At 43.5% G+C, this 27,874-nt stretch overlaps 1 protein-coding gene across 4 annotated transcripts in view; it reads right to left on the bottom strand.

Annotated features, from left to right (window-relative positions):
* ADAD1 (adenosine deaminase domain containing 1) overlaps positions 1-27,874 on the bottom strand; it is a 216,392-nt gene that overhangs the window by 40,410 nt on the left and 148,108 nt on the right. For all 4 annotated transcript variants that reach the window (XM_088452238.1, XM_088452240.1, XM_088452237.1 and 1 more), the window contains 3 exons: positions 16,818-16,944; positions 3,250-3,420; positions 2,153-2,382 (listed from right to left, as the gene is read on the bottom strand). In XM_088452238.1, coding sequence (XP_088308364.1) covers positions 2,153-2,382; positions 3,250-3,420; positions 16,818-16,944 — 528 coding nt within the window. The remainder of the gene's footprint in view (positions 1-2,152; positions 2,383-3,249; positions 3,421-16,817; positions 16,945-27,874) is intronic.

Here is a 27,874-nt window from a genome sequence, read left to right as displayed (position 1 = left end):
GGCAACTAAAAAAATCTGAAATCGAAATTACTGTTAATTTTTAATTAATTAAAAAACACAATTTTTGTATAGCATTCGCCCTCTACAGGTCAGGTACGGAATTACAAAAGGATGTAGCTTATCCACTATTTTTTCTTTTCTATCTTCTCTACTATATAAAAGCGAAAATTTGTCCTTCTGCCTTTCTATACAAATCCACAGTTTGCAAGGCCAAGATCGTGAAATTTTACATACGAGCGTATTAAAACACGGCCGAGGTAACTAAAAAAATGTGAAATTGAAATTACTGTTAATTTTGTATTTATTAAAAACCACAATTTTTGCTGTACGCTCATTGTGGGGCCTCACGGCATATAGGTAGAGCCTCGGAGCCAGCGTTTTGTGTTGTCATGTTTTGTCTTGACCGTTTATTATCGAAGAGAACTTTAGCAGGCTTTCCCAGCATTCTCAGCTCTCTGACTATACCGAATTACGAAACAACATTGACTTCTATCTTCGAACTGTGTCAAAATGATGACTTTGCAAGGACCCTGCTGTACGGGGAGCTGCCAAAATATTATATGGAATGCTTTTCGAAAAGTTTTTATGCGCAGAAAACAGGGAGTCGCTGTAGATGGTCATCCTGGTATCAGATCAACAGAAGCTCTTGGCCGTGTTTACACTGTACATCCGACAAATTTTGAATGCTTCCATCTCCGAAGTTTGCTTTACACTGTTGCAGGTCCTACTTCCTTCAAAGACCTTAGGACTGTTGATGGGGAAGTTTGTCATACTTTTCGTGAGGCCTGACTAAGGAGAGGTTGGTTGGAGGATGATCTGTAAAAAAACATTCTTAAAATCCGGGGCAGCGCCGGGTACTCCAGCTAGTAACAAATATACGGAGATGTGAGGTACATTGAACCCCCTATACCTTAGTATGCAAGGGTTATAGTAGAATAAGGGGAAAGGTATAAGCTGACAGTAATAGGAAAAAAAGAAAACAGACAGCAGCGCTAGCACAAGTCACATATAAATGGAGAATATACAATATAACTGCAGTGGGCACTAACATCAAGTACACAGACCTCAGTGGCTGGCTGTATAAACCTGGCCCTTGAGAGAAATATACAAGGAGACTGGACCCAGTGTTCCCGGAGACCTGGTCATCTATTGGACTGCAAAACAGATCATATAATCAGAGCAAGTTGCAGCGCTTAAGTCTATTTTGGCAAGCTTGCCTCAGTGAGGGAAGACTAACGGGGAGGAGGTGCAGGATAGGGACAGCAAATCTCACTAGGGCCAAGCAGTAACATGGCACCCTCACACTCTTATACTTAGCTTGGGACTGCCATTAAAAGGAGCCCATACCTGACCCAATCCACGTGTTTTCCTGTGCAATCATGGTGTGGCACACTAGTATCTAAAACGTTGGAATGACACGATCACTTCTGGTGTATAATGGCTGAGATGTCATATAAGACCGCTGCAAGTTCACGTTTCTTACTCAGTTTCCGTTCCTTTATTAATTATGAGTAGGAGTGGTGATTATTGCATAAATCGGCATGGTAAGCAAAGCCAGTTATCTAGCTCGCCGTGATGATTTATGCAATAATCAGTGCTCCTACTCATAATAAAGGACTGGAAACGGAGTAAGAAACATGTGAACTTGTAGCGGTCATATATATATATATATATATATATATATATTTATTATATATATGTGTATACACACATCTCAGCCATTATTTGCAGAAGTGATTGTGTCATTCCCACAATTTAGATACCAGTGTGCCAAATAAACGCAGAGTCAGAGTGTGTATGAGTACTGGTAGAAGGGAATAAAATCTCTGGTCCCCTTATCTGATTTACACCCAAGCGCATGGAGTGAATGACACGGGCCGTACACCATATTAGATATTTAATGGAGATCATATAATTTCAGCTTACAGATGCAGTCATGTAAGTGACATATCTGGCTGATAAATTAGCTTGCTACATTGTTCCTCATGGTCTATTTCTCCGATACATAGTGACTTGTTCATTGAATTAGCAGTTTCACAAATATTTGCTTTGCTACATATGCTCTTACCACTTTACTGTATAACCGTTACTACACGCAAGGTATGCCAACTGCGCTATTATATACAAACAAAACTTTCAGAATCCAACTTACCCACAATAATACTGCTGATGTATACTGGCTGTATGAAGATGCTCAAAAGTGCTCCTTGAACCCCCAGTACTTCCCATTTTGTTAGTTTGTCAGTGGAAGACATGCTGCTTGTCTGACTGCTAAGGTTGCGTGGATAGTAAGCCACAGGAAAAATTTTCCCCTCCAAGGAAACATGAAGGCTTAATTTGTCATTAGTTTCATGTGCAGAAAGAGAATGGGGACTGAGATATCTAAAATAAAAAAAAATACATTTGAAAAAAAAAAAGTTCTTGAATAGCAAGTAAAGCCACTATTTGACATTAATCTATCACAAAGATTATTAATTACGGTGTGGAATAATATACATGAAATAATAGTCAATGTCTGTAATGTTATTTTCATCCCTTTGTAACAGGCTACCATGCTTTGCTAGAGGTGCTGTACTAATACTACTTACAGCTTGGCAGATTTGCCTAGTAGAACTGCACTATGTAATTGTGTATTAATTACTCCATAGGTAGTCAGAACAGCTCATTTGGCTGTAGTCCCAGCCTTTTGCCAAGTATAAGAACCCATTAAGACATTGTACTAAAGATATGAGAAAGACCATAATAGTGCATCAGGCCATGCATAACTGAAAATGTTAATTTTTGGAAAATAAACTAAGGAGCCTTACTGGCAAAGATTAGAGGCACAACAAATTTAATTTTCAAACAGCCAAAACTTCCCAGGAAAATGTATTAGGAGTCAATAACCTCGAAGCACACCTTAAACCGCATTTAAACTGAATGCTACTACTCCTACTGCATGTGGTATGATCTACACTAATGCCCTACGGGTATGCTCTCTTTACCAAATGGCTGTCACTGGGATGCTTTGTTTATTGTATGGCGCGGTCACCAGAATGCTTTGTGTATTGTATGGTGATCACTGGGATGCTCCTGTATGGTATGTCATTTATTTGAGATGCTCTGCATTTTGGGTAGTTTCTTTTACACTACTGGAAATGTATTTTGACCCTGCCTACTTTTGTTTTGGCTACACCTAACTGGGGTTCTTTACAGTACTTTAACGTGAAGCAAACTATCTATAAATCCAGTAATAATTATAATACTTACAGTTGTGAATTTATTTGGGCAGCTCCTTTCGGCAGTTGATTCATATATAGATAGAGATTCAAATTTTGTTTAAGAGTAAGGAAAGTGGTTGCTGGCTCTCTGCAGAAAATAGATTTATTCATCATAACACTATTTCCACTATAGAAAAGGAGAAGCTGTCTGTAAAAATACCTAAAATGAGAAAAAACAGTGAAAAACATTGATTGAAATAACTACACATTTATTAAACAAAGTAGACACAATTTAAATTAAAGTAGAGATACCGTAGCAGCGTCCGTTACATCACTATTACCTCCCACAAGAGCTATAACATGCTCCCAGGTGCATTTTCGCAGTGCTGACATTTTATTCAACTGCAGGAAGCCAAGTGCAGAATTCTTTCTATGGACAGCTTTTTCCCTGCATCTTCATAACTTGTATCTCCTTGACATACATTGCCTCATGAGTATGAAATATTCTGCCTGCCAAAGAATCTGGGAAACTGTAATATCTTGTTCTCTTCCAATCTTTGGAGATCCCATTCTAATTTGATATTTATTTTAACTCTCTAAGTCAAACTTAAAAAAAAAATACAATTATAATTTTATGTATTTGATAAGGTTTTATACTTGAATTGCTTTAAAAAAAGTGATCTACTTTTTATTACAAACATTGCTAAATATAGCACAAGCATACACAGTATAGCTTTGCAAATGGGCACTAACTTCGTAATGAAAACAAGATTGGGTACTAAAAAAGTAGTAAAAGCGCCTAATAATGTTAATTTAAAGTGCTTCCCATCTAATCCTGCGATTGGAACAGAAACTGCGATCCGCCGGTCGCAAATGCCAACCGGCGGCCATCAATGTTCCTCGATACGTTGGAGTATCGGTGAAGTTATACAGGTTTCAGTTGCAATTGGACCCAAACTTTTTCTTATAACTTTTAGTGAAATTTGACACAGCCCCACCTCGTGTCTGTGTGTAACATGCTGATATGAACCGTTACATAGCTAAACAACACATTTACTGTTCAGGCGTACTGGAAAACTGGAGTCCAGGCGTACTGGAGTCCATAAAAGTTCAGATCAGCACGTAACACAGAGACACAATGAATGTGGACGCCACAGTACACACCATCACTGTCAGAAGCAGGAATACTGACTAGAAGTGGTGGCTCTGGTAGTGGGGCTGCAGCGCAGTTTAAAATTCAAATAGGGGAACCACACCAACTGCCATCCTCACTGGCATCCTTACCGGCAGTTGGTGTGGCTCCCCTATTTGAATTTTGGACTGCGCTGCTGACTAGAGTGGAGAACGGCTGGCCTTCACTTCGCGCATTTGTGAACAGCTGGCCAGGATGCTAATGGCGAACACTTTCAACACTTGCTATGACTTTCTCATGCTTCTCATAGACCAAGGTACGTGTATGTCAAATTTCACTAAATTAAATCAATTACTTTAAAAGTTATAAGAAAAACTTTGGGGCTAATAGTGAGTGAAACATCCTGAACATTTTAAATGTCAATTTGCTAATCACGATCATATTTTGATCAAGATCGGCAAACCTGTGAAATCCAACTTGTTTGATTTCACAGATTCTCAGACCAGGCATCTGTGGTTCGCAGCATCGTGACAATCTGTCGCTAGTGTATGGGAGCCATAAGCAATAATTTCAGTTACCAGCTCAACCACTTAAACAGGGAAGACTCGACCATTTCAGTATGACATATACAGGGGTATTCAATATGGGAGCGATAACATCGTTTTTGCGTTAATATTGCACTTTTGACGTCATTATCGCAGGTTTGACTTTTACACCGTATTCAATTTCAAACACTTATCGCAGTTTTGAAAAGTCTTTGATAAAAAACAGGGATAACTTTACACCATTGAATAGGTGTCGAAAAAAAGTGCAGAATTGGGGTTTAGGGGTACAGGCTTAAAAAAAATAGCCTGCACCCCTGGGAATGACATTTAAAAAAGAACTGTGTCAAAAAAAGTAAAAAAAAAAAAAAGGACACCCCAAAAAATGTATTTAAAAATTGAGGTGAAAAAAAAAAAAAGGGAAAAAATTGTTTAACAATACGGAAATAGGTTCAGGGCTATTCTGCATGTATGCGGCAGATGTTTTCTAGAATAGAATTATAGCGACAGGTGTACAAATGCAGAATTTTTAAAAACTTAATTTAGGGACATCAAAATATGCTAGTACCCATTTTCATGTACCCCAAATTTGATGGGACCACTTAAAAAACCGAAAAAAATAACCTAAGTGCTCTTCTGCATCACTTCTTCAATGTCGGAAAAAAACACCTGCTGCGGCTATTTAAATCCCCGACTTTCAATTAAAGGCTAAAGCGGGGGTCTTACAATTTTTTTAAGGAAAAATTCGTAACTTTACGCAAATCCAACTTCGGAGTTTCCCGTTTTCGTTAATTTTATATTGAATACGGGTATAAGCGGGAGCGCGCCCGATACTTTAACGAAAGGTAAAAACTCCGATATGAAACGTTAACTTCGACAGTGAAGTTAACGTTTCATATTGAATACCCCTGATAAGCTCCCATTAACATGTAATACCTTTGCTGGATGAGTGCAGTAACACCAGCCTTTATAGCCAAGAAGAATCTTTCTACAACTTTAACACTGGGAAGTGTTTTAGCTTAATGTTATTTTTAACCATTGCGTGTCATTCTTTTCCTTTTGTATGCTATATTTGTAGTGGTACTAGGAATACCTTAACATTAAAAGGGTAGTTTTCTAGTTCACTTCCTGCAATTGAGGCTATACTGTAGCTGTGTCTATTTCTGCTATGACAAGGGAAGCCCAAGCAGCCGGTTTCTCGAAACCAGACAAAGCCTGGGGCTTGTTCCCACACTCGTAGACCCCACACTTGTTGTCAAATTTATTTTTACACACATACAGTATAATAAAACCCCAGGAGGTTTATTCATCAAGTTGCAATTCATAAAAAATTGCCAACAGCTGTAAAAAGGCCTAACCCAGTGTGTTGATTTGGAAACTAACATTTTGGATAAATAAAATTCCAAAGTGTTATATACATTTTTACATGTGGTTTTCAATTTAATTTTTTCCATGCAATGCCAGTTGGTGATTAGCATTAAGGAAAGAAAGAAATATTAACAAATGAAACACAATGAGCAAATAAGATTAGGGGGAATGAGAAGGCACAAACATTACACAATTAAGTAAAGCAATTAAAGTATCCCTAAATCTTAGAATGAATAAGGAAAGATTCTGACCCAGAGCAGGGATTAACAATAAACGGAATTCAATAAAATCTGGAAACATTGGACTGACAATAAGGTGTTGATGTCTTGATAAAGTTCTTGTACAAGAACGAAACGCGTTGACGAGTGTTCAGCTAGCCACCAGCACACTACCTTATTCATCTACTGTCACTTAAATTAATAAACGAACTCCAAGTGAGTTTTAGTCCACCACTCTCTATCCAACCAAATGGATTTGTCCACCAGACCTTACCCCGAACCTGCCCCCTACAATGGAGGGTGAGCAGCAAGTTAGTCTTTTAGACTGCACAGCCTCTGGGTGAAAAAGACAGCATTAAAGGTAAACGGCGTGGTGCCTAATACGGTTCTAACCAGACTCTACATAGCGGAGTGGAACCACAAGCGCCAGTACCTTACTATTGCTTAGACGAGCTGCAACCTTACCGTACTGTGCAGAGAAAACAGGCGCTCACCCAAGCACTCATAGATCAGGACAAAGTACTCTGTACCTCAGATGTGTTGTTCTGCCTAACTCCGAATTCTGGATAATACCAGACCAGGTAACTTTCACTTTGATATAAAATACTCTACTACCTTCTATGACATTTGTGCATCTAGCAACATGTATTTAAAAGCTACATTGTACATTTTGGGGTTGTTCCTCTATGTGTTTAATGTTAAATATATTTTACATATGTATGTCTTTTATTTTTTTCTAATATTGTGGTTTGATTACAACAAGCCATCCTCTTTTAAACATATCAACAAGCAGAATTGTCTATACCTTACTAGTTTAGAGCCTCTTCACATATAGCAATCTAGAGCTACTTTTTCCACTTATTGTTTTCATTATCTGACTGGGCCAGCAGCCAGTTTTTGAAGATTTGCAGCTACTGTGAATACATAGATATTAAACTGAAACACATTACTAAGCACCGGGAAGAGGGATGCTCTTTTGACATACTACATCATTATCCATACTTTTTGGTACATAGTACAGTTCTGTCCTGACCCAAAAAAACAAACCAGAAGACAAAGCCACCACCTCAGACACCACATCTAGCTAAAGCAATGAGCATCAAGAATTACATTGTCAAGGTAAGGAATTTAAAATCCAGAAAAGAGCGTCTCAAATCCCATTTTTTGCAATGCCAACAGAACCAAGCTAAAATCCCATGGTACAGCTGGTGGAACTTTGATCGGCTGAATATGCAGCATCCCCTGAAGAAATTGTGGAGACTGACTGACATTCCTGAAATTCCAAGGAGATGAAACACTAAACAGCCTCAATCCACTGTCTATACCATACTGCAATAAAGGCAAGAGATGAGCCATGTTAAAAAGTTGTGGGAATACCTCTTCATTAGCACCAAAAGAAGTAGATTTTTCAAATGTTATGATAGTTTTATGAAGACACTGGTTTTCAGGCCATGAATAATGAATGACTTGCTCCAAAACCCCCACAGATTAGGTGTATCATGGTCTTTCAACAGTCATGCTGTTAAAGTCAACTGCGCTAATTCTTGATGGAAATATGGACACAGACTTATATGATAAACTGAGAAGGACAGACATCATGATGGTTTTGCCATTTAGTGGTAGGGGGATAGGTGAGAAAATGTTATATGAACACAGGAAGGGGGGGTTATTATATACACATATATAGTGACATGTGGGTACAGGAACTAAAACAGTGGGGCCTATGGACAACTATGGGTGGGTGAAAGGGTGCTAATGGTAATCGATAACCCTTAAAGGGGTGGGAGGTATTGCAACTAGAGATCTGTTGCAGCTGAGGAATCTTTAGACACTGAGGGTGGGAAGTAATTTTACAATGGGGGACAGCGGAAGCTCCTTGCCTTTCCGGCCGGGGGGTCTGCATCATGATCTCTTCTTCCCTGCCATTGATGGCTGACGTCACTGAGGGCGAGGCTTTATTCTGGCCTGTTTGGGGGCAGGGCTTAAATCTGGTAGTGCTACAAAACAGGCTAGCTTCTAGGGACTGCCTCAGCTGCAGCCCTAGAAGCCAGATAGGACTGCTGTAATAGCAGGGGAGTGTTTTCCCATGGGAAGCACTGTGTGCTACTGCAGTCTGAACTGGCAGTTCCAGGGGGAGAAAACACCTCCCCCTGGGACTGCCTGTTATTAGTAGGGAGTGCTTCCAATGGGAAGTCACTTCCACTGCTAGGCAGTCCCTGTGGGTGGTGGATTTACTAGGTAAAATCCGCCACTGATGGGGGCTTATGGACATGGGGGGTTGTGAGATACCATCTAGGCGTTTTTATTCAGGTAAATATATTTTTTTTAAGTATACTCTAAGCGTAATGAAAATTAAAAAAAAAACTGACAATTTCTGAGCTTTTTTATATTTAGCCAGTTAAGGAAGATTTATTAGGAATGGTGGTGGCCAAGGGCAGCCGAGCAATAGAGTATCCACTCAATACAAGCTCTTATTTTTACTCAAATCTTCATGAGAGAGGAGAGGATGAAGTAAACTATTTTGAGACTTGGTACTGCCGATCTGGTTTCTGCCATGCCTTTAACATAAAATCCATTATGTGAGATATGACGAAAGGGTCTCTTTTTCCTCTTTAACAAGAAAAAACACTGCAACCTGAATATCTAAGGTCTAGTGGATTGCTAAAAATAATTAATCACTGAGTTATTTTGTTGGAACCTTCCTTTTCCCCCATAAGGTCCTCAAGAACAAAGTCTAATGGAACCTCACCAGGTTCGACCTACCTGAAGAAGTGGAGTGACCCTTCAGGAAATGCATTGCATTTAGACTGTGATACATTTGAAACCCTACTGTTTTTACCTTTCATTTTATGTTTTTTTCTTCTTCTATGTTTAAGTTTCAGTCTTTTTTAAAGTGTTCTAAATGCCTACGTGTTATGTTTATTGAAGTTGTGTCAAACAGCTTAAATGACATATCGTCATATTAGATTTTTTTGGATTATGAATCTTATTCCTTACAACATCATCATATATGTTTATATCGATGTTGTGAAATAAAGAGAGAAGCTCAAGGTTTTTCAGACTAACTGAAGAATAGTAAAACATTTTTACTAGTTACTTTATAGGAGTGATCATCAAGAATATTCCATATTTAGTACAGATTTATTAGCACTGTATATAAAAAGAGGCAGACAGAACTAATCTAACAGTGTTCTACGAAAGGAATAATTAGTACAATGATCAGCTACGAAAAAATATGAGATATGGTAAGAACTTACCCTTGTTATCTCTATTTCTACGAAGTCCATAGGGTTCCACAGGATACCTTGGGGTATAGGTGTGACGTCAGTCGCAGGGCACCAAAGAGTTAAGCTTTCAGCCTCCCAGGATGCACTAGGTCCCCCTCCTATACCCCGCCCCCGAGCCAAGGCACCTCAGTTAGTTACCAAGCCATAGGCCGGAGGAGGAGAAGGAAGAGAGAGAACAAAGATCTGGACACATACAAGAATCACATTCTCACCAGAGGGAGACGGAAAACCGGTGACCAGAGCAAAGCCCATCTGCAGCACAGGTGCGACAGGGCGGGAGTCCTGTGGAACCCTATGGACTTCGTAGAAATAGAGATAACAAGGGTAAGTTCTTACCATATCTCATATTTTCTACTTCAGGGTCCATAGGGTATCCACAGGATACCTTGGGGATGTCCCAAAGCAGTATCCTTTAAGGGTGGGGACGCTCCTGTGCAGAAAGGAGAATCCGCCGCCCGAAGGAAGCATCCTGAGAGGCGAAGGTGTCAAACCTGTAATACCTCACGAAGGTATGGACAGAAGACCACGTAGCAGCCTTGCAGATCTGAACTGCCGAGGCACCACGTCGAGCTGCCCACGAAGGACCCACAGACCTAGTGGAATGAGCCTTCAGAGAAGGAGGGACCGGTAGGCCTTCATGAAGATAAGCTTCAGAAATAGCCATACGGATCCAGGCTGCCAAAGTTTGCTTTGAAGCAGGCCAACCCTTTTTACGGAAGCCAAAGAGGACAAACAAAGCGTCCGACTTCCTAAACGAAGAAGTGCGGTCAACATAAGTCCTTAAGGCCCGCACAACATCCAAAGAGGCCTCACCCACGGAAAGACCCGGTGAGTTAAAGGCCGGAACAACTATTTCCTCGTTAATATGAAACTGGGAAACAACTTTGGGAAGAAACTCGGGCCGAGTGCGGAGCACTGCCCTGTTCCCATAAAAAACCAAGAAAGGGGGTCTACAAGAAAGAGCCCCTAACTCAGAAACACGTCTGGCCGAAGCAATGGCCAGAAGGAAAACAGTCTTAGCTGTTAGCCATTTAAGATCCACTGAGCCCAGTGGTTCAAACGGCGGTCCTTGGAGAGCCCTCAGGACCACAGCCAAATCCCAAGGCGCCACAGGTGGAACAAAGGGCGGCTGAATGCGGAGAACACCCTGCATAAAGGTGCGCACATCCGGGATTGTAGCAATCCTACGGTGAAACCAGACAGATAGGGCCGAAACCTGTACCTTCAAAGAAGCAAGGCGAAGCCCATGATCTAGTCCCGCTTGCAGGAAGGCGAGAATCCGAGACAGACGAAACTCCCGCGGTGCATAACCTCTCGGTCGACACCACTGGAAGAACGTATGCCACACGCGATGGTATATCCTCGCGGAAGACGGTTTCCGAGCTCGTAACATGGTACGCACCACAGAGCTGGAAAACCCCCGGGACCTCAGCATGGCCGTCTCAACAGCCACGCCGTCAAAGACAGCCGAGTTAGGTCCGGGTGAAGGCAAGGACCCTGAGACAGAAGGTCCGGTCGTAGCGGCAACCGCAGAGGAATGTCCACGGACAGACCCTGAAGGTCTGAGAACCAGTGCCGTCTGGGCCACGCGGGAGCTATCAACAGGAGCGTCCCTCCTTCCTGTTTGAATTTCCGGATTACCCGTGGAAGAAGGGAGACCGGAGGGAACAGGTATGCGAACCGGAACGTCCACCGGACGGACAGAGCATCCACCAGAGACGCCCCTTCGTCTCTTGTGCGAGACCCGTACACCGGCAACTTGTTGTTGTGCCGGGACGCCATGAGGTAGATTTCTGGAAGACCCCACCTGTCCACCAGTAGTTGAAAAACGTCCGGGTGCAGGGACCATTCCCCCGGATGAACGTCCTGGCGACTTAGAAAGTCCGCCTCCCAATTGAGCACTCCCGGGATGAAAACCGCTGATATGGCCGGAAGATTGCGCTCCGCCCAAACCAGGATCCGAGAGACCTCTACGAGAGCCGCCCGACTGCGAGTTCCTCCTTGCCTGTTTATGTAGGCCACGGTGGTAGCGTTGTCCGACTGGACCTGCACCGGGCGACCCTGGAGAAACCGCTGTGCCTGCTGGAGAGCATTGAAGACCGCACGGAGTTCCAAGATATTTATTGGAAGCTCCGCTTCTGTCGGCGTCCACCTGCCCTGGAACAAGTGTGGACCCGAAACTGCTCCCCAGCCCCGAAGACTGGCGTCCGTTGTCAACAGGACCCAATTTGGAACCCAGAACGGACGTCCCTTGTTGAGGTGGGTCGTCTGTAACCACCACGTAAGGGACAGGCGAACCTCCTGGGTGAGCACAATCGTCTGGGACTTCAGAGACTGAGTCAGCCCGTTCCACTTGGACAGGATCAGGTGCTGCAGAGGTCTGGAGTGAAACTGGGCGTATTCCACCATGTCGAACACCGACACCATGGAGCCCAGTAACCTCATCGCCGAGTGTAAGGACACCCGGCGGCTGTGCAGACAACTGCGCACCCTTGACTGTAAAGCAGAGATCTTGTCCTCCGTCACGAAGATCCTTTGCTGTCCCGAGTCCAATAAGGCTCCAAGATGCAGAATCCTCCGAGACGGGATTAGAGTGGACTTCTGCCAGTTGATTAGCCAGCCGTGCCGTTGCAGCAGTGCAATGGTCAGGTCCAAGTGGCGTAACAGGAGCTCTGGAGATCCTGCCACCAATAACAGGTCGTCCAAATACGGCAACATGCGGACTCCCTGCAGCCGCAGAGAAGCCGCCATGACCGCCATCACCTTGGTGAAAACACGTGGTGCTGTTGCCAGGCCAAAAGGTAACGCCCGAAACTGGAAGTGGTCGCTGCTGATTGCAAACCTGAGGAACTGTTGATGGCGCCAAAGAATAGGGACATGCAGGTAAGCGTCCTGTATGTCCAATGACACCAAGTAGTCCCCAGGTTCCAGCGCCAGAATGATGGACCGTAGGGTCTCCATCCGAAACTTCGGGACCCGCAAAGACTTGTTGAGTGCTTTGAGGTTGAGAATCGGACGATATGACCCATTGGGTTTCTGTACCAAAAATAGATTTGAATAGAAACCCTGGCCCCTCTGGGAGAATGGAACCGCCACTATAACTCCAGCCTGGAGCATAGTGTGCAATACCTTCCGCAGCTCCGTAGCCTTGTTCCGGTCTGATGGGAGACCCGTGGTGAAGAAGCGAGCCGGGGGTCTGTGCCGGAAGGAGAGGGCGTATCCGTGGGAAACCACCTCCAGAACCCAAGTGTCTGTCGTAGTAGTCGACCAACACTGGGCGAACTGTAGCAGGCGGCCTCCCACCCTGGGATCCCCCAAAGGGAGGCCCGGACCGTCAGGCCGCAGGCTTGCCATCTGGCTTGGGGGCCGGACGTCTGGTACTCCATGCCTGCTTCCGGGGCTTGACCGATTTCTTAGGGCCAGCCTGTCGAGGAAACGACTGTGGTTTGGGCCTGCCCTGGGCCCTAGATGACCGAAAGGACGATGGTCCCGAACCAGAAGGAGCAGCGGCCGACGGGAGACAGGCAGATTTGGCTGCCGCCAGCGTGGCCACAATCTTATCCAGATCCGGACCGAAGAGAACTTCTCCGGTAAACGGCAACGCTTCCAGACCTTTCTTGGAATCTGCGTCCGCCTTCCAGGATCGCAGCCACAAGGTGCGACGAGCAGCTACCGCTGCTGAAGAAATTCTAGACACCAGAGTACTAATGTCTAGAGCCGCCTCGTTGATGTAGGTGGCCGAATCACGGAGATTGCCAATCAACTCCGCCTGATCGGCCGGACAGTCGGATTCAAAAGAAGCCTCTAATGAATCCGCCCAGCGCTCCATCGCTCTGGCAACCCAGCAAATGGCCATAGCCGGCCGTGCTGCCCCCCCTGCAAGGGAATAAGCGGACTTCAGGCAGATTTCTACCTTGCGGTCCGTAGCATCCTTAAGGGAGGACATGGATGGCATCGGCAATGTGGCACTACGGACAAGACGGGTCACGTGAGAATCCACCTGTGGAGGGGATTCCCACTTCGCAAAATAATTATCCGCGAACGGATAAGCCACCGCCAGGCGTCTCTGCGGCTGGTATCTTTTGCCAGGTTGTTTCCACGCCTCCTCTAAATGGTCCACCAACTGACCCGAAAGAGGAAAGACTGTGGCATCGCCCTTCACATCTTTGAAAAAGGCATACTTAGATTTAGCCGCTGGGGGAACTTCGTCCTCAATCACCAAGGCTGTGCGGACCGCCCGAATAAGTCCAGGAATATATACTTTGGACTTAGCATCAGCGTCCTTAGTATGGAGAGGTTCCTGATCGTAAGGATCTAGAATCTCCCCATCATCAGACGTCCCTTCGTCATCCTCATAAGGAGCGGACAGAGACGCCACCGGCCTTTTATGAGACCGCATCACAGACTCCCCTTGCAACACATCCGACAAGTGCTGTACAGAACTCGTCAGGGAGTTAACCCACGCTGGCTCCTGAGAACCCGGGAGCGGGGAAATAGGGAGACTGTGGGGTACCACCAATTGTCGTGGGAACCCCTGCATGGGTGACGACACCACAGACTGCTGGGACAAACCCATCGGAGTAAACGCGGGCTGCGGAGCTAACTGGCCCACTAAAGCTGTTAACGCCTGAGCGAAACAAGCCCAGGGCGGCTCCTGTACCGGTGCTGTAACCGTAATAGGGCGCGCCATGGACAAACACTGCCGGCAAAGGCCCTCCGCGCTACCCTCCCCCTCCGCTAACGGTACTTTGCACGTGGTACACTGTAGCCGGAGGGGAAAATCACTTTCAGACATGATGGCACCACGTATGTGACCTCTCTCACCAATTAAGTATTAAATAGGCGAGAGACCACCCTGCAGCACCGCACCGCAAGGGCTTTAGCAGAAAGAACAGGGACAGTAATAAAGCTGACAGTTTAGAGAGAAAAGATTACAGGCAGCAGCGCTAGCACAGTCACATACAATGCAGAAAAATAACAATTCCTGCACTAACAGCGCTGATCACTCAACTACACAGACACAGGGCCTGGTAGGACACAGCGCTGCATACACAGACCTGACCACAGCGGAGGAGAGGTATGCGGGGGGACCCAGACCACGATGCTTCCTTCCAGCGCTTCCAGCAGCGTTCACCATGCGTTCTGGAGAAGATGGCCGCCGAGGAGCAGAGAGGAGGCTGGCCTGGGGGAGGAGCGCTGCCACAGGACCAGTCGGCAGCATGCAGAGAGGGCTGTGTGCAGCGGGGGAGGCGCCGGCTGTGAGACAGGGAAGGCGCGCTCCCCTGGCATGCATTTAACCCCTGGGACGCCGCAGCGCTACCGCTCTGCTGCGGTCCGCTGTCCCAGGGGGTAGTGGAAGCGCAGGTTGGTCGCCTGGCTCCACGCTGCAGCCAGTCCCCAGGGAGCCCCCTGCCTGGGGACTTAGGACCATGTGATCAGCGGGGACCCACCGCGGGACCCCGCTGCTTACCTCTGTCCCCCTTGAATCCGGCCATGGTCCGGAGCATCTGGGGTCACCGCTAGCTGTGACCCCAGACGCCCACCAGCATCCCCGGATCAGTACCGGCGTTCTGGTACCGGCGGGGTGTAGGGAAGACAGCATGGACGTCAGGACTGACTGTCCATGCTGTTCATCCAGTTGTGCAGCCACAGCTGCATGAAGAATAAGCTTCAGGGGCTCTTCTAGCCCCCACTCCAACAGGTGCACCCGACTCCGGCCGGGCACCAAACTAAACTGAGGTGCCTTGGCTCGGGGGCGGGGTATAGGAGGGGGACCTAGTGCATCCTGGGAGGCTGAAAGCTTAACTCTTTGGTGCCCTGCGACTGACGTCACACCTATACCCCAAGGTATCCTGTGGATACCCTATGGACCCTGAAGTAGAAAAAAACCATTGTACAAACTGATGACTCCCACTCTGGGTTCTAGGAGCAACACGGAGCTCAATACTTGGAACCCATGGTCAGAGCATGGTTTTCAGAGGTCCCTGGACACCAAATGCTCCAGTGACTGAGAGACCGCCCCTTTCAGAAGCAGGCATATCCAATGGGGCTCTGATAAGCGCTCCTGTCTGCCCCAATCCAGTTATTATAAAATATTCCACATAAGCTAAAATAATAAAGAAATAAAAGTTATAAAGCTGCTCCAGCAGAAAAACAATGGATGGTGCCCACTCCATGGGCACAAACCTTAAACTGGAGTCCTATTGGCTGGTGAAATGTAGAGGTGGAGAAGACAGCCTACAAACAAGTTCAGTATGAAGATGTATCTGCATGTCACATCACCCTGTACAGTCCAAGGTATATTAGTGTAAGCCATACAGGATGTTAGTGACATGCATCTGTTATGAATACAATTCACAACAGATGAAATTAACAATTTTTAGTTACTTGTCTTCAATTAGTTTAAACCATTTATTACTAACACACAGTTTATTACTAACACACAGATAATCCATAAGGTTCACATGGGCTTCACTTACCCACTGTAGACTCTGAGAAGCTTTATGAACTTGAATACTACATTCGAGTTTTAAGATATAAAAACAATGCAAATATAGGTCTTCATAATTTGATTACAATCAATGCATACAACTCTGGGATCCCCTGGTATATTCTTTCAACTACTCATTAACTCCAACACATGCCTAGACATAAAGCTTAGAGTATGTTTGACACAGAAATTCCCATTAGAAATTGTCCTTTAAATTTAACATTTATAAATTATAAAATAATAAATATAATTCAAATAAAATATTGAAGAAAAGCCGGACATAGCCTAGTTCAAATATAAGCAAATAATAAATAAATAAAACAGCTAAAAAAATAAATAAAAAAAAATGTGCCCAACTCTTGAGGCACCAACAGTTGGGAGGCAGGGTGTGAGGTATTGAAAGAGAAGAGCCTGTGCAGGCAGACCTTTTAGTGCCCAGACTCTCCGCATGTGAAGCCAGAGAAAACACAACTATTCAAAGAATGAGGAGTAATAAACTGACCTAATAAATTGAAGGGCAAATAGAAAGACTTCTGGCAGTGAAGTAGTATATTAATGAATGCAAATAAAGAAATGATACCTTAGTAAAGAACGTCTCGCAGAAACTATAGCATGAGAGTCATGAAGAATTCGCCCATCATTCTGAGAGCTCTGTCCAAAGTTAGACTCTCCTGTGCCTATAGCAACCACTTCCCAATGTTGGCCATCTATATAAATATATTTAAAAAAAACCATACATTAAAAAAAAAAAAATTAGCTTTTCACTTTAAGATAATCTAAAGACATACAGTATGTGTTCAGTTTTGTAAAAAAATAAATAAATATTGGAGTTTCATTATGTACTTGCACAAGATGTACAAGCTATTTTCATGACCTGGGTAAAAAGAAACAAGGGGGTGTGGCCTACAGCCCATCAGCTGTGTTATTTGCATCCTGACTCTGTTTATATAGACACTGCACTCTGCCCTGGCCGCTGTTGAGTGTCACAACTCACTGGAACATAGCAGGTTGGTGGCTCACAGGATGCAGGGAGGTCTCCTGTGGTAAAGAAAAAAGGCGCTAATTTTGAACAATGGCGCACAAAAGGTGAAAAAGATCTTTGTGGATAGAAACTTGTTAGTGGTGGCAGTCCAGTATTTGAAAGGAAGGAGAAAGGCATCGCACAGCGTTCCCACGTTATGTGTAACTCGACTTGTAGCGCACGATGGATAGATAATGTACAGATGTGTCCACATACAAGATCGAAAGAGGAACAAACTTCCATCGATAACCTATAGGTAAGTAACGTTAATGTATGCTCCAAGCACTGCTCAACATTAGAGCCTTTTTATTTACAATATTTGTGGAATTGTGGGGTTGTTCCATTTATTCTTTTGCTGGATATAGGCTGCTGGAAATTGCGCACTAGGAAAGCATAATTTGTTCCTATATACACTACCGTTCAAAAGTTTGGGGTCACCCAGACAATTTCGTGTTTTACATGAAAACTGACTTTTATTTATCAAATGAGTTGCAAAATGAATAGAACATGCAGTCAAGGTTAGAAATAATGATTTTTATTTGAAATAATAATTTTGTCAAAGAATGCTCCTTTTGCAGCAATTACAGCACTGCAGACCGTTGGCACTCTAGCTGTTAATTTGTTGAGGTAATCTGAAGAAATTTCACCCCACGCTTCCTGAAGCACCTCCCACAAGTTGGATTGGCTTGATGGGCACTTCTTGCGTACCATACGGTCAAGCTGCTCCCACAACAACTCAATGGGGTTGAGATCTGGTGACTGCGCTGGCCAGCCATTACAGACAGAATACTAGCTGCCTGCTTCTTCCCTAAATAGGTCTTGCATAATTTGGAGGTGTGCTTTGAGTCATTGTCCTGTTGGAGGAGGAAATTGGCTTCAATCAAGCGCTGCCCACAGGGTATGGCATGGCGCTGCAAAATGGATGATAGCCTTCCTTATACAAAATCCCTTTTACCTTGTACAAATCTCCCACTTTACCAGCACAAAAGCAGCCCCAGGCCATTACATTACCTCCACCATGCTTGACAGATGGCGTCAGGTACTCTTCCAGCATCTTTTCACTTGTTCTGCATCGCACAAATGTTCTTCTGTGTGATCCAAACACCTCGATTCGTCTGTCCATAACATTTTTTTCCAATTTTCCTCTGTCCAATGTCTGTGTTCTTTTGCCCATATGAAACTTTTCCTTTTATTGGCCAGTCTCAGATATGGCTTTTTCTTTGCCACTTTGCCTAGAAGGCCAGCATCCTGGAGTCGCCTCTTCACTGTAGACGTTGACACTGGTGTTTTGTGGGACCCATTTAATGAAGCCGCCAATTGAGGATTTGTGAGGCGTCTATTTCTCAAACTAGAGACTCTAATGTACTTGTCTTCTTGCACAGTTGTGTCCCGGGGCCTCCCACTTCTCTTTCTACTCTGGTTAGAGCCTGTTTGTGTTGTTTTCTGAAGGGAGCAGTACACACCGTTGTAGGAAATGTTCAGTTTCTTGGCAAATTCTCGCATGGAATAGCCTTCATTTCTAAGAACAAGAATAGACTGTCGAGTTTCACATGAAAGTTCTCTTTTTCAGGCCATTTGGAGAGTATAATCAAAACCACAAATGTGATGGTCCAGATACTCAACTAGCTCAAAGGAAGGCCAGTTTTATAGCTTCTCTAACGAGCAAACCCATTTTCAGCTGTGCTAACATAATTGCACAAGGGTTTTCAAATCATCCATTAGTCTTCTAACGCGTTTAGCAAACACAATATACCATTAGAACACTGGAGTGATGGTTGCTGGAAATGGGCTTCTATACACCTACGTAGATATTCCTTTATAAACCAGACGTTTGCAGCTAGTATAGTCATTTACCCACATTAACAATGTACAGAGTATTTCTGATTAATTTATTGTTATCTTCATCGAAAAAAACAAACAAACAAACAGTGCTTTTCTTTCAAAAATAAGGAAATTTCTAGGTGACCCCAAACTTTTGAACGGTAGTGTAGGTCTCCTGTGGTGGTTTGGGGGTAGTGTTCTTTTAATATCTGAAATAAGCTTGGTGTCAGGCCATTTCGTAGGTATGGGTCACAACAGTTCGCTTACTTAACAATCGGGTGCTATGGTATGCTGCTGGTGTCTTGTTCCCAACAGATCATACTCGGTCAATTTTACACCTGTCTGCCGCTTCCTCCTCTGATGTCACCTGCCAGCTCGCTATTTATGGTAATAAGCCGTAGGTCATGGCTCTTGGTTACTGCCGTAAGACCCTGGTTTTTTTTCCCTTTTCTTTTTTTTTGAACAAAGTATTTTTTATTTAAATTTTTCTCAATTTTAAACATACACCATAACATTGCAGAAAACAAATAAAAACATATACACAGATACCTTAATAATAATGTTATTTATAAAGCGCTTTTCTCCTAATGGACTCAAAGTGCATTACATTTGCCTTTACAGCACAAAATACAAAACAAGCTTAACAAGGGACATTAGTGAAATGCTTAGGTGAATAGATGAGTTTTGAGTTGATTTTTTTAAGGATTCTAGAGTGGAGGACTCTTGAACTGTTTGAGGAAGCAAGTTCCATATAGTTGGAGCCACAAAGCTGAAAGCTCGACCCCCAGACGAATTCCGGGAGATTCTAGGTACTGTTAATAGTCCTTCATCAATGGATTGCACTAATTGAGTGGGTCAGTAAGGAATCAGAAGCTGCTTCAGGTACCTTGGACCCTGGTCATGTAGGGCTTTGAAAGTTAGTAAGCCAATCTTGAAAACAATTCGCCATCTGACAGGCAGCCTAGTGAAGAGAACAGAGAATGGGTGTTATGTGGCTGGAACGGGGCTGGTTGGTTAATAGCCTGGCAGTTGCATTTTGTACCATTTGCAAGCGTTGCAATTCTTTTGCTGGTAGACCAAGATAGAGGGTGTATTTATGTATGTATGACTTTAGGCAGATCTTCTGAGGGAATTAAGTGCTTGATTCTGGCTATGTTCCTCAGATGAAAGAATGAGGATTTGATTGTGGCTGATACCTGATATTTAAGTGTCAAGCCACTATCCAGGACACCACCAAGATTTTGCACATGTTCAGGGTTTTGTATCTCTGAGCCCCCAAGCGCAAGTCCTGTTGGTTGCTATGCTATTGCCTTGCTCTGTGGCCCATCATAAGGACCTCTGTTTTATCTGGGTTCAGTCGCAGCCAAATGGCACTCATCCACTGCTGGAGCTCAGCTAGGCAGCCGTTTAGGGTTGTTATGGTGTTCTTAGTACCTGGAGCAAAGGACAGGTACAGTTGTGTATCATCTGTATAGCAGTGGTAGACCAGGCCATGAGGTCTGATTATTTCACCCAATGGTAGCATGTATACTGCAAAAAGCATGGCAGATAGTATAGAACCCTGTGGGAAACGGCATGGAAGTGGCACTGGTGATGAAGAAAAATAAAAAATTATCCAAATACAAATTATACAACACAAATAATGACTGAATAAGCGCTCCAATATTTGGGACATTTAAAAAAACACAAGTGTATGGGGAACAATCCATCTAGAGAGAAATATAGCAGCATAATGATATTTGTAAAAGTATAAGTAGTAAAAATAGTCATAAAATACCTTTATAAAATATAAAAACTTATAAAAACCATTTAAGTTTAAATTTGTTATTTAATCCCTTGGGTTCCAAGGTCTGCTTATCATAAAGAAGTTTCATCTCTGCTTTTGCTAGAAAAACATCAGTCCCTTTTATTTGCCAATGTCCCTCCTTTTGAAGAGGAAAAATGGCCATTACTCTCTTTTATCTCTACTTTTAATTCACAATATAAACAAGTTGAGATCCCACCAAAACCAGAAGGGACTTTTTGTCTGCATCCGGACATAAAAAAGGTAGGAGTGATACTACCTCTGAGATATTCTACAGGAGACATTGAAATTATCGGACTAGGAAAAGGGGATTGATTTGCAATCCCGGCCAACCCGTTTAGAATGGGTAAAATTCTGTTTTTCCCTCCGTAACCGGAAGTGACGATAAGTCACTTTTTTAATGATTAATATTATTTTGGTTTATTGGGAGTATGCAGAAAAGTTTACGCTAAACGTAATAAATCTTGATCTCTCTGGATATTTATGCATTATTATTATTAGCATAAGAAAATATTGTAAGTTGTATTTTAGGACCAGCCTCCAAATGCCCATGATTGGCTAAAGGGGGTTTAAATATAGTCTTTCCACCACACATCCATACACCTTGATAAAGAATGGACACAGTTGAAACGTGTTGGTGGAGTAAGGAGATCGCTACCTTGGGGGACGTTTGGAAGGTGAACCATCTGAAGCCTGGAGGTGTTGAAACCCAGGATTAGCCTTTCATGCTTTCTAATTGCCTTTGGAAAAGGACCTTTCTGGCACGCGGTCAATTTTACTGGTGGAATTGATATTTTATGTTTTTAAGTGTTGTATGCAATTGATTAAAAAATACAGTTTTACACTATGGAAGGTTTCCATCTCTGACCCTTTTTGGAGGTTTCAAGTGATGTGTGGCACCGGTTGTCAGAAAAGGATTTCTTCTGGAGGATTGAAGATATATCTATATTTGCTTTTGGGGCTAACAATCTGTGTCATTTAATCTGTCCTGCTATCCATATATGGTGTCAATATCCCAATATTGGAGCATTTATTCACTCATTATTTGTGTTGTATAACTGGTGATGAAGAGTTTACTCCAGAAGAAACTCTCTGTGACTTGCCAGTCAGAAATTATTTGAACTAACTAAGGACTGTGCCATCCAGTCCCCAGAAATTTTTCAGGCGCTTAATTAGAATCCTGTGGTCCACGGTATCAAATGCTTGCAGAGAAATCCAGAAGGTTTAAGATTGAGCAATCACCTCTGTCTCTTGCCACCAAAAGATAATTTAGCACACATACCAGGGCTGTTTCAGTACAGTCTTCTCCTGAATCCTGACTGGAATGGATCATAAATATCATGGGTAGACAGGTGGGTTTCCAGTTCCATTGCCACCACTTTCGCAATGACTTTTCCTAGAAAAGGAAGGTTTTGATACCAGTCTGTAGTTGGTCAAGCAGTCGAGGTCTAATTTAGGTTTTTTAAGAAGTGGTCTAACAAATGCTTCCTTTAGTGCTTCTGGAAAAATGCCTGTCTGCAAAGAGCATTGAACAATTTATGCAATCATCAGGGCCAATCATGTCCATACACCCTATAAGAAGCTTGAGTGAAGCAGGGTCCAGATGACAGGTGGTGGGTGGCAACATTCAGATAATTTTAGCAATGTCTTTTACATCCATTATGTCAAAGCTGTTCCATGAAGACAGGTAGCTTACCCTGGCTTGGTAGTTTGGCACTCCTTTGATGGCACTGTGGGGATTCCAGATCAGATAGAGGATACTTTATTTGTAAAGAATTTTGTAAAGTCATTGCATCTTGACTGGGAGAGGGCTTCATCAAGCAGCAGGCCTGCTCATTTGCAAAGCATCCCCACTGTACGGATAAGCTGAGCTGGCCTATTGTTTGCTGCCTTGATCTCATTTGAAAGGAACTCTGTTTTCTTACAGGTGATTATTGATTGATATTCTCCAATATGTTTGATTAGTGTTAACTTATCCTCTACCAGGTTAGTCTTCCTCCATCATCTTTCAAGTCTACAACCCCCTTTTGTTGAGATCACTAACAGTAGTTAGGAGCTTGACGGTGTGGTATGCGGAGTCTTATACGCACAGGGGCGATAATATCCATTGCAGCCGTCACATCCCTGTTATAATTATGGACTAGGGAACAAGGATCATCACAGGCCCCCATTACAGCAGAGAGATCCAGGTTTGCTGCAAGAGCCCCTCCTTGGACAATACCTTGTCAACTCCATCTGAGAAGTTCTATTTCAAGGGGTTGCAACTGAGAAATGAATTGAGTGGTGGTCTGACCACGTGACTGGGTTTATATTTAGATCAGACTTCTAATCCAGTCTGGAAGACCAGATCAAGAGTGTGACTACTTATGTGTGTAGCAGAAAGAATGACTTGTGTGAGGCCCATAGCATTCATTGTGCACAGGAGGCCTTGACCAAGGAGTGAGAGCTCATCATTAACCCATGCATTGAAATCCCCAAGAATCAGCCATCTTTAATGCTCCAGAACTAGCCCAGCAACGATATCTGCAAATTCTTGTAGAAATAACTTTCTATCTCTTTCATCACACAATGATCATATAATAGCTTACCACAACGGAAAGACATTACTACAGTTATTACTGTACATTTTAACATATCATCTTTGAATCAAGTATATCAATTTCCATCAACTAATCCCAACTGTATGTCTTATTTTAAAGTTCTCTGATCAGTCTCACCGTGTGCTGGCCTGGATTTTTGAACTGTGCCTTGCTACTTCAGTCTGCCAGTGTGCCAACAGCTGACTTTGTATTCTTCTACTGTGCCACGGTACTATACAGCCTGTGCCACGGCTTGTCTATACTCTGATCCACACCAGAGTTAGCCTTGTACTGTATCCTGCAACACATCAGTTTCACTTAAGCTGCTTCTACTCTGATCTTTTTGAATACTGCTCCAGCTCATATGCTGTTCCGCAAACGTCAGTGACACCTGCTGCCAGCCTTTAGAATCCACTCCTATATTACAAGGAGAGTTTTATTTTACTTGTGACTGAATTGTGACACTGTAGATGACTCTGTGCTGCTAATCTCAACCTTGGGCCTTTTGATTTGTGTTACCCTCTGTCTCTGTGGAGCTCCTAAAGCTTGTAGCATCACTTGGCCGCAGGCTTCTGATAATGAGGTGTCCTATCATGGTGAGCTTTATGTGGATCCTCCACTGACATCAGCCAGTTGCTCCTGACTGCTCGAAGATTCCCACTTTGTTGGCCACCAATAAGGAGATATGCCCCTTCTTCCTGACTTGTTGCCCGTAAAAAGCGTCTCATCTCTGGCTGCTGTCAGACAGAGTTTAAGAAGATCTCCAGCCTATAAGGGGTTGTAGTCAGCATCCTGGCAGTCACTATACCAAAAGCGGCATCCCAACTGTCAGAATCCCTAAAGATTGTGGCGGTAAGTATTAGGGCCACGGGGAGACTTGGGGTTAGGGGGAGGGTTAGGCTTAGGGTTATAATACTAACAGAAATCTGTTGGGATTCTGCCTGTTGGAATCCCGTACCCACCCAGTATTAGTATCTGTTGAATCCAAACCTTCTCCAGAACCTCTGTTCTCCCTGTACAAATAACATTGTTACAGTAATTGAGATTGCTGCACTTCCTCTGGTCTTTTTGACACATCTGCATTGCTGTGTGGTAGTGGTCACTCTCAAACAGTGTCCCCTCTAAGTGTCTGAGTGTAATTTTTTCTCTGGGCTCCTTCCTCCTATCAGACTTACCCATGCAGACTGTGTAATATCCTGACCAGCTACTAAATATGTGGTCTCATTTGCCTGCTCCATGATTGCTCCTTAGGGTGGCAAGTCCCACAAGACATTACAGCAGATCCAGTCAGCATCTGAGGTGACAGAGTCAATACCACCCAAGGTCACTTTTTCCATGAGTACCTATCAAAAACTTGTCTGATAAAATTGGAAGGGTGCAGTCTGATCAGTCTCTTATAACATGACATTCAAAAAAGTAGGGAACAGGTGGGGGAAGCTGGAGTGCATACAGTAGCTACGCTGGATAATGGTCATTGACCCATTGATTTGAAAATCAGATGACTGTGGTGAAACATAGTTTGACATTGCGGGGCACCCACGAGGTTCCTGGAGAAATGCCTCAGTGACACCTATGGCTGTGATTCTTTCACTGAACATTTGCAGCAAAAAGGGCTCGCCATGTTTAAGGCCTTGCCACCTGCGGCTCCTCCCCGTACCTTGAAAGCAAAGCTAATTCACTACCAGGACAGAGAAACCCCCCCTTGCAACTTGATCAAACAAATAATCACTGGATCTCTGCATTCCCTGACTTTCCAATGGATGATTAAAATTATTTATTACAATCCGCATTTAAAATGCAGTTGTAGTGTGATATTTTCGCCTAAATTGACATTGCAAATTTAGGAAATATCACAGGGATTTATTAAAAATCCCTTGCAGGGACAGATTTTGAGAAAAAGCTCCATCCATGCAAATCCCCTCCGCAATCTTTTCACTGTATTTTTTGGAAAAAATACAGTGAGAAGGTGCCCGCGCATGCGCTGACTGGCTCGTCTAACCCCAGCGATTCTTTCCCCCTCTCACTTACCTTCAGTCATCGGTGCTCCGGTGAGGTCCTCTGGGGCTCAAGGTCAACTGGTCTCCCATCTTGCTCTGTGATCCCGGTCAGCTGTTCTATGCAGCAGCTGACCAGGGTCACAGTGCAGGAGCCGGGAGACCAGCTGACCGGAGCCCTAGAGGACAACACCGGAGCACCGATCACCGGCATTGGAATCAGGTAACTGGTTTTTTCACTATTTTTTTTTTGCAGTGATCAGCTTGTGGTCTATTTAGACCACACAGCTGATAGGTGGGGCCAGGCTTCAGGCTCTGCTATGCCTGTTAGAGTAGAGCAGGAGTCGGAGGACCGGGGAAAACCCTGGATAACTTAATCTGAAGGTGCTGTTATTATCACAGGACTTTCCCCAGTATATTTTCACATTTTATTTTTAGTAACTTTGGCCAGATCACATTTCCCATTACAATTATGGGAAATGCGATCTGCTTACTAAATATGTGATAATTAGGGTTTGGAGTAGAATTTTACAAATTCTACTCCAATTGGCCTTTAGTAAATTTATGTGAACCTAAAATAATGTGAAAAGGGCACAATTTAGCAAGAGGTTATTGAGAGATTTTCTACTGCCCTATTATATCTCTCCAGATTGTGGGTGGTAGCTGATGGTAGACCTATGTTACTTAATATGCCTCAGGAAGCCGAGACTTGGACGGATCTCAGTTTCCCTTGACAGTTTCAGTTGTACCACTTATTGAAAACGCTTCTCTTAGATTCATATTCATTGCTTTGCGTCTTCTAATTTTTTCATAAAGATGCTGAATTACATTATGCCTTAAGGTGCCTACACATTACCAATCTGCACACGATCTGACATTGTGTACGATTTCCCTTGAAACTCCTCCCCGGCAGTCCTGTGCACGATTTGGTCCATCTTCGAACGCTCTATCCTGCATCCGTGAGTTACGATCTATCCTGCATCCGTGACTTTTTTCCAGTGCATTGTGTCCCAGATTGCCAGGCCTGCCCTACAGCACGATCTGAAGATGTCATGTGCGACCAGCTGGGATGCGCATCGTATTGTGATCGGGAGTGGGGACGATTCGGGCATTTTTTACACGATCTGTCGTTCCGATGCGTTGGAATCGGCCAGATCGTGTAAGAAAAAAATTAATCGGTAAGTGTGTAGGCACCTTTAGATACTTGTCATTACACGGTCTTTCGGTTTTTGTGTGTATTTGATCACTATTGTGCCTCTATATACCAAAGGGCTATCTAAGGTCTAATTTTAAACATATCATAGCAGTTCCTTTCTACATGCCAATGTTTACATGTTTTCCTTACGGTTATTTTTTTCTGCCTGGTGTCCATTGCTTTATCTATATATAAATCAGACTATTTCTGACATACTCCTCGGTTTCTCTTTTCTCAGAGGAGATGTTTATTATTGCTGGAAGGCTGCGTGTCTTAAAGTAATTTTTTTATATTGCTCCTGCCAGCCAATGTGTCTACAGGGCCTAAGTACAGACATTCCTCACTTAACAGAGTTCCGTTCCTACGACATGGACCAGTATTCATTTAGTTTCGCGTACAGGATAAAAAGTTTCGCCTGCCGGACTTTTCACCTACATCGCGTATTTTAGCCATGGAAACTTATTGAGCGCGTACCCGCTAATTGCCCTATTCAATTTTAAAAGACGCAAAAACGGCGACACGCGAAGTCCAAAAAGGCGGAAAGTGTTTTGTCAAAACCGGATAATTGGCGAAGACAGAATCTGTTCGCAATTGGAATCTGCGCAATGCTATCTTGTAAAGGGCGTCAAGACTCCATCTTAGAAATAAAAACAGCACTATATTGTAAAAAAAAAAAAAGGTACATAGTCAGCCTTCCTCAAACACACACACACACACACACATAGATGCCCTTCCAGCTTAGTGCTGCTCGCTGAGTGCCCCACCGACCCGCAGACGCACAACGCAATTCAGTGCTGTTTTCCCCGCATACATACATTTAAAAGCAATGGTCCCGTAACGCAAAAAGGATAATTATTGCTTGGTTTAAACGCAATGTCAGTATATAAAGAAATGAATGTTTTCTGTAACTATGGCTTAGTAAATGACAATTGGACTGTGTGTGGAGCCGTACTGATCTACTCTGTTTCCACAGCGTTCCGGTGACATCAATATGAAGATCAGAACATGCGGCTATGAAATATGAATGTTAGAGAGAATAACTATTTGAAATGTTGTTTGCCATAGCAGCTTAGATTTGCATGTGGGGGATACAAAAGGAGGTTGGAGACCTTTTGTATCCATTTGGAATTGTCCAATAAATGCCCTGTAACAGATTTCTAACCTTTACCAAAAGACAATAACATGGTGTAGGCTTGTTTACATTTTTGTCCAAAGGACTGGTT

Source organism: Taudactylus pleione, unplaced genomic scaffold (genome assembly GCF_031769625.1).
Source record: "Taudactylus pleione unplaced genomic scaffold, aTauple2 ptg000036l, whole genome shotgun sequence".
In the NCBI taxonomy this organism is placed as follows: domain Eukaryota; kingdom Metazoa; phylum Chordata; class Amphibia; order Anura; family Myobatrachidae; genus Taudactylus; species Taudactylus pleione.
The sequence above is the reverse complement of the archived record's forward strand: the minus strand, read 5'-3'. Positions and strand labels throughout refer to the sequence as shown.